Here is a 14,260-nt window from a genome sequence, read left to right as displayed (position 1 = left end):
CAAAGACGGACCAATGAGTGAGGGTTTGTCGACACCGTTGGCTCGGTAGTGGATTCAATCCGAGCTGGATGGTGGTTCGTGTTGGTCCAAGGCTGTGGTGATCTCCGTTTTTGTGTGTATGAGTCGGTGTCTCATGTGGTCGCGAAAAAGTGCAAGGACGGCTGGGATTGATTCTCAATGACGGCGACGAGGGACTGGACTCGCAGGATGTGAAGCTTTTTCGGCGTGCGGGGCAGCCAGTGAGAGAGTGAAGCGCAGGAAGCGCAGCGAGCGGTCTGGTGGCAGTGGCAGTGGCAGTGGCAGAGGGGTAATGCTAAGGTAAGGTAGGTGTAATAGCTCAGCAACGGGAAGCAATGTTGATGGGAGGTCGATGTTGCAGTTCTGAGGCCCTGCTCGAATATACAAGTAATAGCTGTACCTTGATAAGGCAAGGTACCTTATAGCGCACTATTACAGGCGATTTGGGCGCCGAGTTTCGTAGCTTCCTCGGCTTGACCAAGTACAAGCAGTTCGAGTCTGGGTGTGACGAAAGGAAATGTACCTTACCAAGCTAAGGAAGCTCAAGGCTTCATTCTTGTTGAGCCACGTCTCCCGTTGATCCGCACATGCCACGTAAGTACTCAACCATGGGCTTAATTCACCTGGTGAAGATAGACTTCAACCATTGCAGCTGGTGCGCTTGCGGCTGGCTGTCAGGGTTCGCGGCACGTGTCGACTAATAAATTCCTCGCTAGGTGCAAAGGGGTTCACGATGATCTGCGCCTATTATACCTGGGTTGGCTCATCGCACTACGGATACTACGTAGACGAGGTGGGTTTGTCGTTTGTCCCACTGCGGCAGCGTGCATCGATGTACTTGTCAACAAAGTCGAGACGACATCCTTCTTTAAAATTCGATCGGTCGTCCTGGCCAAATTGGGGGCATAATATCAAAGTTGGGGTTCGTGTGACCTGATCTCGGATCGCCAACGCAGTGTCGTAATTACTTGTGGTGGCCTGCATTTCGAGCAGAAGATCGTCCTTCCCTGATGTGATCTACCTTGGCCATCATGTCTGAGCTATGAGATTTGGCGCACGGCAAGACAAGTAGCCTATGATTTACGTTTCATACATGTATAAATTGACAGCTACCTACTTACTACGTGCCCGGTCGTGGACTCATCCTCTTAGCTGATGGGGACTTATAGACTACTTAAGACTGGAAGTGGATACTTTCGAGACAATGCTGCACTAGTATGTAGTGTTGTCGATAATCCCTTGCTGAGAGTCGGGAACAACAACTTTGCAGTCCAGACAACGCTAACCCATCAAGCGACGGCCTTCTCTCTGGCCTACTCGAGTTGGAGTCGAGTACATCTTCTGCAATGATTCCTCGGAAGACAACGCCAAAACAACCCAGGTCCATCAAAGGGGCAGTGGGCATCTCGGGGGTCGCGGGGCCACACCGCCCCTAGTCTAGTATCGCTGGTGGCAAACCAACCCATTTGGAGAACCCCTAAAATCGTGCTACACATGATAATATACGTATGTTTGGACTGGATTGCCCGAGTCAGAATGCGGGCCCAAACAACCGCCACTGCTTCAGAATCGCGCCTCGCAGTGCCTGTGGGTGGTCACAAAACGGGTCGGTCCACTGGCAGCGCGTTCCGTGTCACCGTTCGAGAAGGACGCGAGAGGCTAATTACATAGGCCTTTTGTCGGATCCTCAGCATGAGGCACTTTCACGAGTGGTAACAAGGGCCGAACAAAGACGCACGGACCCACCAAGTCGCTCAGTCGTCGTGGTGGTCCAAGCAGGCTGCCCAGCACATGGGACTGGCAGAATGTTTGTGATTGTACGTACATTCACAATACTCGTTACGCTTGATGGGCAAGACACAGGTTCCGCTCAGATGACCACAACACGGGGTGGCTTGTGAGCCTTGCTGCAACACAAGGCACGACTGAAGATGGTGTACTACGTACAAATCAAGGGTCCAGTCGCCTTATTAGCCAGGGAGTTTCGGTCTTCGGCTACGGAGCGCCAAGTGCCCACGCGGCGTGGAGGAGTGAGGGGCTACTTGCTTATCGATAGAACAGGGGTAAGTGCTACTGACAGGGGGGTTTCCTCACTGGCACAAGTGTTTGCGGGGAAAAGTCAGCTGGAAATGCTGGATGACCGGTCCTCCTGAGCGCGCACTTGAGACCATCTGGAGGCGTGACTCGCTGCTCTCACCGTCAGTGGGACGGCATTGGGCACTTGAGATAGCCAGAGGTCCGTGGCCTGGCTCTTGGGAAAATGTAACTTTAGGAAACACCCAATCCCCAACACTGTTGAGTGTGCCAGCCTGAAGCCCTGAGAGGCCAGGACATAACGGGTGGGGCTTGTTCTAGCGGGTGCTAGCGATAAGGTCCGCAGGCTGCTGGGGACCACTGCAGGAGCCCCCCCGCCGCCCGCATGGCCCTGCAGCCTCAACCTACCGGCTGGCTTGCCCGGCCACTGACACGGACATGGACATGGATGGAGGGGCAGAATGATCTCTCAACCGGTCCTTCCTCTTCCTTCAATGGCCTCCGGTCTCTCCAGTCCAGTCCCTGTCTCTCCAGTCTCTTCACACACGTTTAACCATCGCTCCCATGTCAATGTGAATCCGCTTCGACCGGCACTCGCCCTCGTCCTCGACTGCTCACAGGTATTGTGCTCGCGCGGCTTGAAGTTGCAACGGCGCCTTCGGACCCTGGTTCGTCAATCGCCCGTCGTTGTGCATTAGACAGGCACGATCAACGGCACATCAACGATTCTTTCCTCGGTGAGAACTGAGAATGCATTGATGGTTCCAGTCATCCGCAGCGCCGCACTCAACCGCACCAAACTACCGCCGCTTCAGTACCAGCCCCTTTGACCAACGACTCGATTGTCCAGCCAGAAGTTCCAACCCATCTTCTCTCTCGATTTCCGCTTCCTCAGTCCCGGTTCAGTTCGCCATGTCACACGTACGCGAATCCTCGTCGGGCTCTTCCACCCCGTTCCCCATTCTTGAGGAGGACCCAGCCCAGCAACCTCGGGAGCTGCCCATCGGGAAGGGACGTAACCGACAACGATTGCTCCGAGGCCTTCAGCGAGTTTCGTCCGTCACATCTCTCAACAGTCTATCGCGTGGTCGGTCTCACAGCGCTCCGTATCGACCGGCTGCGAGGGGCACGCTATCGTGCGTGAGCCTTGCGGCCACTGGGCCGCCAACCCCGAGCAATGGCTACTCCTCGCCCCTATCGAATGCTGTCCAGCCATCGTCTGCGAGGCCGTCAACGCCGGCCAACGAGTTCCCGTTTCCCCGAGATTTCGACGTTGAACAAGCTGCCCGTCCCGCTGGTCATGGACAGGCAGTGTCAACACCGGGCACCGCGCCACTACCGCTCGAGGCTCGTCTGTCTCGTCCCAGGCTTTCTAGCAAAGCCAAGACTTCCCCTCTTGCTGTGTACAAGGCTCCTTTTAAATTCTGGGATGCGGTTCCCCACGAAATCCGGATCTACATCTTCTCCTTCTTGCAACCAAAGCAGCTTGTCCAGGCGTCTCGTGTTAGCAGATCTTTCCACAAGTTTTGCTTCGACGGCCAGCTCTGGATGTCCCTGGATGCTTCCAAGTTCTACCAAGAGATTCCTGCAGACTCGCTTGCGCGGATTATTACGTCTGCTGGACCTTTCATCAAGGACCTGAATCTAAGGGGTTGCGTCCAAGTCGAGCATTACAAGAGAGCCGAGGTCATTGTAAAGGCTTGCAAGAATCTGATGAATGCTACGTTGGAGGGGTGCCGAAACTTTCAGAAGACGACTCTGCACAGTCTGCTCGAAAGCAACGAGCGGCTCGTCGCGTTGAACTTAACAGGCTTGACGGCGGTTTCGAATCGATCGTGCAGAATCATCGCTGAGTCTTGTCCGCAGCTCGAATCACTCAACGTCTCTTGGTGTGGTAAGGTCGATTCTCGAGGAATCAAGGCCGTCATTGAGGGCTGTACCAGGTTGCGAGATTTGCGGGCCGGCGAAGTCCGCGGGTTTGACAACCTCGATCTAGCCGAGGCAATCTTCAGGACCAACAAGCTGGAGAGGCTTATTCTCAGCGGTTGCGCCGAGCTGGATGACGGGGCCTTGCGCACGATGATGCACGGTGTAGATCCAGAGATTGACGTGTTGACGGACAGGCCTGTTGTGCCGGCAAGGAAGCTCCGCCATCTGGACGTCAGCCGTTGCGCTCGTCTGACAAATGCAGGCATCAGCTCCATGGGGCATCTCACGCCTGATCTCGAAGGCTTGCAACTTTCCCGCTGCAGACTGGTCGGCGATGCGGGCTTGGAGCCCATCCTTGCGTCGGCGCCTCGCCTGACACATCTCGAATTGGAGGATTTGGAGCATATCACCAATGTCCTCCTCTCTGAGCACTTGGCCAAGGCTCCATGCGCACGCACCATTGAGCATCTTTCGCTGAGCTACTGCGAGCATCTCAGTGACACGGGACTGATCCCTCTTCTCCAGAACTGCGTGCGCCTACGAAGCGTGGATCTCGACAACACCCGCATCAGTGATCTCACGCTCACTGAGGCCGCACTGCTGGTCACTACAAGGTCTCAAAGAACTACCGTGGCCGGGGTGAAGCCTCAGGTCACTCTGAAGCTGGTTGCGTATGACTGTCAAAACGTTACCTGGACGGGTATCCGAGAAGTTCTTTTCCGCAATGCGGAGACACGACCGGTTCGTGGTTCTCCCGGGCAAATCTCATGGCCGACTGAGACGGTAGCACTCAAGTGCTTCTATGGTTTCCAGCAAACGATCGATGAGCACCAGAAGCGCGTGCTCCAGGGCGATTTCGCGGCGGCAAACAAATTGGAGAGGAAATGGGCCGACTACATGCAAGCCGTGGAGGAAGCAGGTGTTGGAGGTTCTGGGCGGCGTCGTCGACGCCGTCGTGCTAGGGAGGCACAGGCTCTTCATCTCAATGAGGAAGACGGGTTGGCGCCCAATGCTCGTCGCCGCGCTCGGACAATGGGATCTTGTTTTATGATGTAAAGCGGTTGTCTTGGAATTCGACATGTGGAATAGGGGGCGTAATCGGTTCTTGTATATTGTCCCTTGGACGGGTTTTGGGCAGGCGTTTCTTAGGCTCATCTGGCGACTTCCTTCGTTACATGTCAGCGATTTCTTGAGATGTACGTATTCACGTTCCTGTTCTCATTTAATTGTCGTGTCTTTCGTTTCCCTCCCCCGTGAAGAAATGGCTACCCTATAGATCTTGGATGTGCCGAGGTTGGTGCTTCGCATCCACGTTGAACGTCTGAATTCCCTTGATATCACTAACAAGGTCACAGTAAAACACTTTGAGATTTTGAGGAGATTGTTGCGTAGTTACATTCAACTGTTTGTCATTGTGGCTAATTTGTAGTCATTGTAGTCAATGTTGTTTGACACAAAATCAATTAATTCATTGCTCGTAATTTGTCCGGTTCTAAACAACAGGACTTAGTCGTCCACATATGCTTTTAACCATCCTTAGCAACACACACACACGGACGCTTAACGAACGCATTCAAAGGATATACCGGCGAGAAGCTCATGCTGTCTAGAAATCGAGTCGACGCCACGCACTGCAACGACCGTGACGACTGTGACTAGACCAATGTGGGTCACATGTTTCGAAGGTCTCGCGGAGTCGCGCCTCCACCGCCTTGGCTTCCTGCCTCGGGTACACTGTCGAACATGATCCCCTGAACCTCTGCTCTTGGATCTGCCGCCAGCAACGATTGCGTTTTCACTGCCACAACCATGCCTCTGGAAGTCATCTACGTGGTTCGCCACGGCGTAAGTCCCTCCCTGAAGATCAATCTCAGTCGCCCACCGAGCAGGAGCAGGAGAGGGACTGACCATCGATAGTTCCGCACGGCCTGGTCCGTCGACCACAAGACAGGTGTCTACTCATCAAGTGTTCGCTCACCCACCGGCATTGCTGCCGACCCCCCTCTCACGTCTCACGGCACTCAGCAGGCTGCTGAGCTAGCGAGCCACCTCATCACACTGCGGCCAGCTATTGACGCGGTCTACTCCAGCCCCTATTACCGGTGTCTTCAAACTATCACACCATATGTTGAGCTTGCCGGCCGCGACACACTAATCCGCCCAGAGCACGGCATAGCAGAATGGTTTGGCGCTGCGCCGTTTGATCATCCCCAGCCAGCGGACGCCGAGACCCTGAAGGGCATGTTCCCAGCGTATGACATGGACTACGTGTCGACGCGCCAGGCGTCACGCCGTGGCGAAACGTTGCCGCAGCTGTATGAGAGAGTGGCGGTTGCCGTGCAGGCCTTGATCGCAAAGGCAGATGTCGAGGGCCACCGTGCCATCGTGCTGTGCTCCCATGCTGCCGTCGTCATTGCGCTAGGCAGGATACTCACACGCGATATACCCGACGAGCCAGACCGCGTCGACTTCAAGGCCTTCACGTGTGGTCTGAGCACGTACCGAAGAAGAGGAGGCGATGACGACGCGTGGGACTGCGAGCTGAACAGCGACTGCAGCTTCCTGACGCACGGAGAGGAGCGTGGATGGTACGTTGGCTGTCTTTGCCTTCCACAAGCAACTGTTTTGTCTCACGGAAAGGGGGTGAGCTAACCTTGAGTGCCGCAGGAATTTCTCAGGGGACGAGTCCTTTCCAGGTACAGGCTCCATGTCCCAGGAAGACCCCAAGCTGTGAAGGCAGTGCATGCGAACACGCGGACGGCACACACATGAGTGGCACAGTGACGACAACATGGTCTTGGACCCTGATGTTCCTGGCTGCAAGGTACGAAACCCCCTTGCGTCGACCTGATCCAGGAGGGGATTCTGCGCGAGGCCCTCTGTGTGCCGGACCCAGATACGGAGGCAGCCATGTCGTCGCTGGCAGTGGCCCTGTTCTTCATTAAGCCACCGTTGGGATCTGCCGTGCCAGACTTCTGGGAGAGGCGGAGTCAGATGATAGCTGCGGGAGACTGGATCAGGGACCTGTGCCGACGGCAACGCTCGACGACCCCCTCGCAGACGATGGCCACTGCCTGGAAATAGAAAGACAAGGCAAGGAGACCAAAGCTAGACTAGACAGGCAAAGGGTGCGCTTGGGCTTGACGACTTGGGCAAGGAGCCAAGACGACGGGCTGCTGAACTCATGCACACACGTAATTGAAGCATCTCTCGGCCATGCTGAAACATCAGGGTCGTCGCCCAGACTATATCGCAGTGGCTAGTATTCAGATCGCCGAACCCACCGATGCCATCTTGATGCTCACTTGACTATGCATGATCCACCCGATCTGCCTAACTAGTCTAGCACGGCTGCGAAGGTCGGGTTCTCCACACGCTGAGCGAGATCCTGCAGCAAAGTCATGTCTAATTAATCGAGCAAAATCGTAGTGAGGGGCGTGTGTGTTGCCTGGCCTTGCCCAGAGTGGCGGACGGACGGACGGACGCGCAAAAAAAGAAGAGAAAGCAGTACTGAAGCTAATACTGCTAAGAGCATGCACTCGTGGGCGCGAGGGATACTGTTGACTAGTATCGTGCCGTAGTAGGCTAGCAGTGCGCATTCAGCTGCTTCGGTACGTAACCATTGTCGAGCAGTGGAAAAGGATACGGTGGTGGTGAATTAGTCAGTTGGTGCTTGCGATCACAATGAGTGGGAAGACGCGAGTAGAAGAGAGGGCGAGCTCTGTGCTGCATGAGTCGAGTTGCTGCAATGATAATCGACGGACAAGCGAGATGTCGAGTCCAAGTGACCAGTCAGACTGGGCTTGCATCCCTGGACCCTGGCACTAATCCTGGGCTATCACAGTGTGACAAGTTTGTGATATAGACCACGTGATAATAGGCGGCCAACTGGAAGGATGAAGAACAATGCACTTTCCCGTTCATCCGTGCGTTCATCCGTGCCCTGGTCAGCAGGTACGTGCGTACAGCAGGTGCTATCTTACTTAGCTCATGTAACAATAGAATTTGCTTTGGATATCAATTAACATCAGCAGAGGTATTCGTACCTAAGGTACGTTCGTACTTCAAGGCTTCCTCACCTGGTATACGTAGGCGGACCCCTGTCGACCAAAGTAGTAGCAATCAACACTCGTGCGAGTGCGCTTCTCCACCCCCATCCACATCGTCACCTTTATCACAGTCCCTCGCGTCACGGACGAGGCAGGGCATCCGCGAACCTCGCCGATGCTTTTGTCTACCGGCAATTGCCATCATGCTGCAGCTACTCGTGCCCTACCTACTTGGGAGTAAGTACGCATGAACGACGATCTTTCCGACCCACCCCGCTTCGAACTTGAACAGTGGACGGTGCGCTAAGTCTTGTTGAACAGGGTTCTCCACGACTGGTGATCTGCCAGCTGCCAGCCACGACGGCGACAAGCATTGCTCCCGGATATGGTGCGAACATTCCCGGACGCCGCAAGTCAAGCCGGGCAATTCTGGCACCCATGCACCCAACCCATGAATTTCTTCGACGTGTTGGCTGTCGTGTCCTCGGAGGTGATCCCCGGTCGTATCAGACAGCTTCAACCCACGGACCTAGCCATGCTGGACAATCACCATCGAGCCCTCGAGTGCGTCGCCCAAGAGCCAAAAGATGCATTCAAGTAATTTTTTGCAGTAGCGAGGTCTTGTGCCAGCTCATAGTAAGCATGGTGGCTTCGTACATCAGACAAGCCGTGCAGTCTCGATGCATGTTTGCTTTTTGCTCTGCACCCTTCAGAAGTCCAGGTCCACCTCTTTGGCTGCTCACGACGGCCAGAGAGCCGGCTGCCTGCCCCCCCCCCCCCCCCCCGCAAGAGTCACAGGGACTAGGTGCGCAGCTTTTCTGACGACCAGAGCCAATCGAGGTGCTGACATTGGCTGATGCTGCTGTCAAGACATTCCCCGAGACCGTCCCGCGCTGTCGCGCAGGGCAAGACTGTCCCGCGTGCTCAGACCTCTACCTACTGCACCTAATCACTGCACCTACTGCATAGATCAAGGAACTGTCCGTATCATAGAGTCTCGGATCTCTGTCATCGCAGTACGCATGCTAGCCCACTGGGCGAGCCAAGAGTTCTCGCAGGATCTACAAACCGCTGGCTGGTGAACTGCTGCTACGTCAGCTCGTGGGTGTTGGTTGAGCGCTCGTCGGAATCACCACCTTTCCAAGCCGCAATCGAGCCAACAACAAGAGACTCAAACTGGGTGCGACCCGAAAAACCGGAAGCAGTAATTATTATGTACTCTGGTCGATTGGCCTGGCTAGGACAGGTGGAGGATTTTTAACATTGGACCGAACTGCACGACCAACAGCTGACGCCTTCTGATTTGCGCGCCATCCTCGTGAAATCAGCTCGTTCCAAATCTCTGGTTCGCCGTAATTGCTGGAGACGTTCGAGCCTGGATGGACCTGGACAACAATGGCACACGGTTGCACACCTGGCCAATAGCAGGGCATAGTATTCGTAACGGCCGCCGTTCTGGAGACTCCGACAGTGCCCGCCAAGCCGCGCGTTTTCTATTCAACCCATCATTCATTCATTCATGGTCAATGGCCCATGCCAAAGCCACCAGAGCCGCACGCAGTAGCAGTACGTACCAGGCTGGACCTGCCAACTCAAAGCCGAATCAGTTATACCCGGTCACCTATTGTCGTTGACGATCGCCTCGACTTCTGCAGCATCGGTTCCGAGCCACTCACCTTCCCTCGATTAGGCTGCCCCTGCCTGGATCTGCTTTGCTTTGCCTCACATTGCCTCGCCTTGCCCTGCACACAGTCTGCACCAAGCCTTTCCCACCGCGGCGCCCTGATACCCTAGACATGGACTTACTGCGATCCTAGTGCGAGTCTCCCAAGTCGCGCACTCGTTTGCTCTACCCGCGTCCATGTTGTTGCACCAGCGGGCTGCTAGTGCTCAACTAAGTACGTACATGAGCGTCGCGCTATGTATTGGATGCACGACTTATTACTATGTCTTCTGCGGGACGGCGCAGCTAGTACTGGCCATCTTGGGTCATTCATGGGGATGTCTCTTGCTCTCTCGGAGACATGCATCGACCTGTATCGACTAAGAAGCTTGGGAACTCGCCCCTGTCTTGGGTTGCCGCAAGGTACCCTTCTACGTGTAGATTTGCGCGCTCGGTCCCTTGCTGCTAGGGATTGCCGGTACATGCTCCTGGTCCATCCGCTCAAGCACACAGCATGGGACCCAGACGATGGGGTGTGTCCAGCTGTATGTTGGTTCCGTCACATCCCAAGTGCGGCGCCACACAGCTCGGACCTAGACACCAGGACTCGAGACAATCAGTCACTCTGGAGATATGAATAGCGACGCTTCCTCTTCTCTTGCACACCTCCTCCCACTTTTCTGACCACTTCTTCATTTACCCTTGACTCAGGTACCGATATCTACCAGAAAAAGCAACCAAGCATAGGCAACATCATCGCGACGTCTGCCGTTCTTGGTCGTCCATAATCAGCCCCGCCGCATTTCATTATTATACCACGACGCTCCCCTCCCAATCTACTATTCATAACTGCCCTCTGCTCAAACTTGAATAATCCTAGACCTCAAGTGTCTTGCTGCAGAGCCCCTTCGCCCAGTCAGCTGTACCTTACATCGCTACTGTCCACGACCCTTTACATACAGCCGTCAACCACAGCCAGGGAGGACCAGCCTCCAAGGGTCTGAATCATGTCGATTACCCAAGATCAATATGCGGCCTTGAGTCCATCTCGGGGTTTGAAGAGGAAGATGGACATGGAGAGCACAGCCGACACAGCAGATCGGCCAGCTATTCGACGACGCTTGGACGATGTGCCCAGACTGATGCTGCCCGCAAGGCCATCAGCACGCAGATTCCAGGACCTCCTATCCGCCATGAAGACCGAAGATGTGGACAAGATCCCCCGATTACCGCATACACCACCCGCGTCGGACTTTGGGAGCCCTCATATCAAGGTCGAGGGTGAGTCTTTGCCAACCTTCCCGTATGCAAGAGCGACACTAACATGAACATCAAGGATCACCTACATTGACACAAAGAAGCTTCTCCTCAAGCTACACCACGGCTCGCTCAAGTCCGCCGGCCAGTTCACCTGTCCAGCTTCCCAGTCTCGCTGAGTTTGACCGCGGCGTTGAGTCACTCATCCAATCATCTGGACCTCCCTTCCCGGTGCGGCCGTTGCAAAGGACGCCTGTCGTGGCGAGTGAGCCGTTGCCGCCACCGAGGACCCTATATGACCAGCCAGTCTACATGAACACCCAGGCATCACAATCGCATCACTACTACCACAGCCCTTATCCCACCTCAGAATATACCAGCCGGCATGATGCCTCACGCTATCCATCGCCTTCGTCCGAGAAGGGCAAGCATTGCAACAAGAAGTACACCAACGAGGAGGGCGACTTCATCATCTACATGTGGACAGACAAGGGCCTCAAGTGGGAGGATGTCTGCAAGGAGTTCAGACGCCGATTTGGTGGCCCTCTCCGCTCAACCCAAGGTCTCCAAGCGTGGTACTACCGAGCGAATCTGAACATCCCGGTCTGGGATGATGATGGCTGGCTCGTCTTCGACAACGAGGACGATATCACGCCGCAGGTCCGCCAGATCAAGTGTCGCGAACGCGACGCCCTGCCCACCCTGTGCCAACGCTATCCCGAGCGCGCCGTGACCTATCACTGGGTCGACCCAGCTCATCAGGAGCAAGCTTCCGAGTGGGGTGAGTTGTCCCCCTTTGCCGTTCCTCCTCCGAACATGTCAACTGACTTTGTGTACAGCCGCCAAGCGCAAGCAGCAGCTCGATGACCGCCAGGCTAGGCGCCGCGAAAGGGAGCAGTTGAGGCAAGACCGCCATCCCTACGTTGGCCACCCCAACGCACGATCAAAGCTATGAACTGGTTTCCCCACGCGTCATGTTTTAGATTCCTCATGCCTTATGATACCAACTACCTATGATCTCACGATCACACGACACGATACTCATGTACAACGTTTTCTTTGTTCTGACTGTTCTTCTCCTTCGTTGCGCGCGGATATTCCCCTTTGTTTTACTTTTCCTTGGAGCCTATATATCTGGATGACTATGGGCGGTTGCTTGGGACTGCGATGGTGTTTATATACCACTGGGAGCGGCCGAATCGACTGTACACTAAAAAGTCGTGCTTTTTCTTCTCGTTTCTTCCTTCTTCTTTACTATATACTTCATTTTCAAGGGCGGGCGGAAGATGACTCTGGATGAATGGGGGCGCCTTTCAATAGGCGCCATACTCCATACGAACGCTAATGGGATACTACAATGATTGTGCACTTCTCAAGTTTATCATCCTTGTCCAGTCGCTCATACAAGTCGGCGCAGGAAATAACGTGCCATCACCACAACTGTCGTTCTCTTGTCGGGTAGCTATCCTAGCGGTACTCAGCTTCGCGCGACCTCTCCATGAACCGCTTGATTCGTGCCATGGTGACTTCCTCGTGGTCATCGCCCTCCATGACAAAACCGTCCTCTCCGTCGTCGCTGCGATACTCGAACCGGTCGTTGTCATATTCCTCGTCATCAGACGCATTCTGAGTGCGGTAAAAGTAGGCGTGACGATTGTATTCATCATCAGAATCCACCTCGTCCTCGGGGTAGTCGGCTGTATAATGATTCTCGGCTTTTTTTCTCGTTAGCTTTTGTCTTCCGTGGGAGATGCCATGGACTTGACGTACCGTTTTCGTCCTCATCGTCCTCGAGGTAGTCATCATCCTCATCATGGGCCGGCCCAAAGAAGAAGACGTCCTCCTCCTCGCCCTCGAGAACCAGGACGCCCACGTCGCCGGGGTTGACGTCGACAGCCATGCTCTGCAGAGGGATCCGGACGTACTCCTCAATCACCCAGTCGCCATCCTCGTCGTCGCTAGAGTCGATCGCCATGGCATCGTCATCCCCTTTGTTCCCGGGTGCGTGTGTCCTCGACTCTGGATGTCGGTCCGCATAGCGCAGGGCTGGTGCTTTCGGTCGCGCCCGCGCTGCTGTCCTCTGCTTCTCCCGGTCCATCTCTTGCAAAGTAGCGCCAATTTCCGCCATGACCCACGAATTCATGTCTGCCGTGATGCGTTCCATATTCTCTGCGTGCGGTCTCGCAACAGAAGCCGGCAGGGGCGTGGCACTGGCTGCTGGCTTTTGCGCCGCAACGGCCTTTGTGCCTGGTCGCTTCAGCTTGCGCGGCGTCGCCGTCTCCCCCACTGAAGCATGCTCTTTCTTTTCGTCGGCGAGACCAGACTCCCCTCGCTGCTCTTTGAGTCGTTGCGCCACCCTCTTGCGATTCCTCTCGACAAAGACAGCCGGGCCCGATGGGCGCTTCTTGAGCACCCCGCTCCCTTGCGCGGACAAATTCGATTTACTCAGGTGAAAACGCCTTTGTGTCTCCGATCGAAGTCTTGACAAGCTCGGTTTCGGCGAGAGGGTTTTGCGCGGCGGGATGGGCGATGGGGACACGTGGATGGTTGGTTTAGCATCTTGTCGCGGTGTCGCTGGCGCGTCGACGGATGCTGGGAGTGTAGGTTGCTTGCGCTGGTAAATGTAGCCACTACCATTCCTCGCTCGTTTCACAGTCTCGTCGAGTTCTATGGTTGACATATGTTAGAAACCAGGAGATCTGTTTGTTGCGCCGAGCAGCGGGCGAGCGAGGACTTTCTTACGGAGAAAGGTTACGGGCGCTTCGCTGTCGTCGCGCTTGCGCTTGATGCGAATCGTCGAAGGCGGGAGAGACATTTCGACGTCTGTGATGTAACTGTATGTCGTATCTTGTGCGCGTTGTGGCAGTCGACGGCAGTGATCAGACGTTGATGTGAATGGTTATTGTTGCTGATCAAGGGAGTGGGCATCGTCATCTTTGGATGTTTTTGGGTGGATATTTATTAGATCGCTTTTTGGTGGGGTCCAGTCCTGATAAAGCACCACCTGTACCTTAACTTAAGGTACTTTAAACAGAGTTGTGCATTGAACAAGCTTTGAGCTTCCTTAAGATCCCGAGAAGTGCTCTGTATAATTAGCTCACCCGTGAGGAGTGTAGGAGAGGAGCCTTTTTATCATACCTGTGATCTAGCGAGCCTGCATAGATCTTGTCCCAGGCTGCAAAAACGTCAGCAAGCTGCTTTGGGCTCTAAGCAGGGCGTGGACGTTGAACTGCGACCCAGACATGTCCTTCCTCCAGTAGCATAATGTAGCTTAATAAGTCAACGATCAGCCGTCTTATCGTTCACTAAG

General features: G+C 54.8%; 6 protein-coding genes across 6 annotated transcripts; 5 read left to right on the top strand and 1 right to left on the bottom strand.

The window, feature by feature from the left end:
- Positions 1-2,473: 2,473 nt before the first annotated feature.
- On the top strand, positions 2,474-5,400 carry F5Z01DRAFT_706087 (uncharacterized protein). Its single transcript, XM_046266444.1, has 2 exons — positions 2,474-5,274; positions 5,337-5,400. The coding sequence occupies exon 1, from the start codon at positions 2,965-2,967 to the stop codon at positions 5,035-5,037; it is 2,073 nt and encodes a 690-aa protein (XP_046118878.1). The 5' UTR covers positions 2,474-2,964; the 3' UTR covers positions 5,038-5,274; positions 5,337-5,400.
- Positions 5,401-5,790: 390 nt separating this feature from the next.
- On the top strand, positions 5,791-7,011 carry F5Z01DRAFT_686134 (histidine phosphatase superfamily; the record flags this gene model as incomplete). Its single annotated transcript, XM_046265976.1, has 3 exons — positions 5,791-5,826; positions 5,899-6,569; positions 6,649-7,011. 3 exons carry the CDS (start codon positions 5,791-5,793, stop codon positions 6,713-6,715), a joined length of 774 nt encoding a protein of 257 aa, XP_046118877.1. The 3' UTR covers positions 6,716-7,011.
- Positions 7,012-7,868: 857 nt separating this feature from the next.
- F5Z01DRAFT_653460 (uncharacterized protein) lies at positions 7,869-8,795 on the top strand. The gene is made up of 3 exons (XM_046263362.1): positions 7,869-7,917; positions 7,965-8,267; positions 8,352-8,795. The coding sequence occupies exons 1-3, from the start codon at positions 7,878-7,880 to the stop codon at positions 8,483-8,485; spliced, it is 477 nt and encodes a 158-aa protein (XP_046118876.1). The 5' UTR covers positions 7,869-7,877; the 3' UTR covers positions 8,486-8,795.
- Positions 8,796-9,807: 1,012 nt separating this feature from the next.
- On the top strand, positions 9,808-10,517 carry F5Z01DRAFT_61869 (uncharacterized protein). Its single transcript, XM_046261049.1, has one exon. The coding sequence runs from the start codon at positions 9,951-9,953 to the stop codon at positions 10,332-10,334; it is 384 nt and encodes a 127-aa protein (XP_046118875.1). The 5' UTR covers positions 9,808-9,950; the 3' UTR covers positions 10,335-10,517.
- A 243-nt stretch (positions 10,518-10,760) lies between these two features.
- Positions 10,761-11,905, top strand: F5Z01DRAFT_673502 (uncharacterized protein; the record flags this gene model as incomplete). The annotated part of the gene is made up of 3 exons (XM_046264946.1): positions 10,761-10,974; positions 11,030-11,731; positions 11,790-11,905. 3 exons carry the CDS (start codon positions 10,761-10,763, stop codon positions 11,903-11,905), a joined length of 1,032 nt encoding a protein of 343 aa, XP_046118874.1.
- Positions 11,906-12,117: 212 nt separating this feature from the next.
- F5Z01DRAFT_61907 (uncharacterized protein) lies at positions 12,118-14,131 on the bottom strand. Its single transcript, XM_046261065.1, has 4 exons — positions 14,089-14,131; positions 13,693-14,034; positions 12,721-13,617; positions 12,118-12,665 (listed from the first exon to the last, which is right to left on the bottom strand). Exons 2-4 carry the CDS (start codon positions 13,763-13,765, stop codon positions 12,418-12,420), a joined length of 1,218 nt encoding a protein of 405 aa, XP_046118873.1. The 5' UTR covers positions 13,766-14,034; positions 14,089-14,131; the 3' UTR covers positions 12,118-12,417.
- Between the last annotated feature and the right edge of the window lie 129 nt (positions 14,132-14,260).

The sequence above is a fragment of the Emericellopsis atlantica genome, assembly GCF_019669845.1.
Source record: "Emericellopsis atlantica unplaced genomic scaffold F5Z01scaffold_11, whole genome shotgun sequence".
NCBI lineage: Eukaryota > Fungi > Ascomycota > Sordariomycetes > Hypocreales > Bionectriaceae > Emericellopsis > Emericellopsis atlantica.
This window is presented reverse-complemented; position numbering and strand designations above follow the sequence as displayed.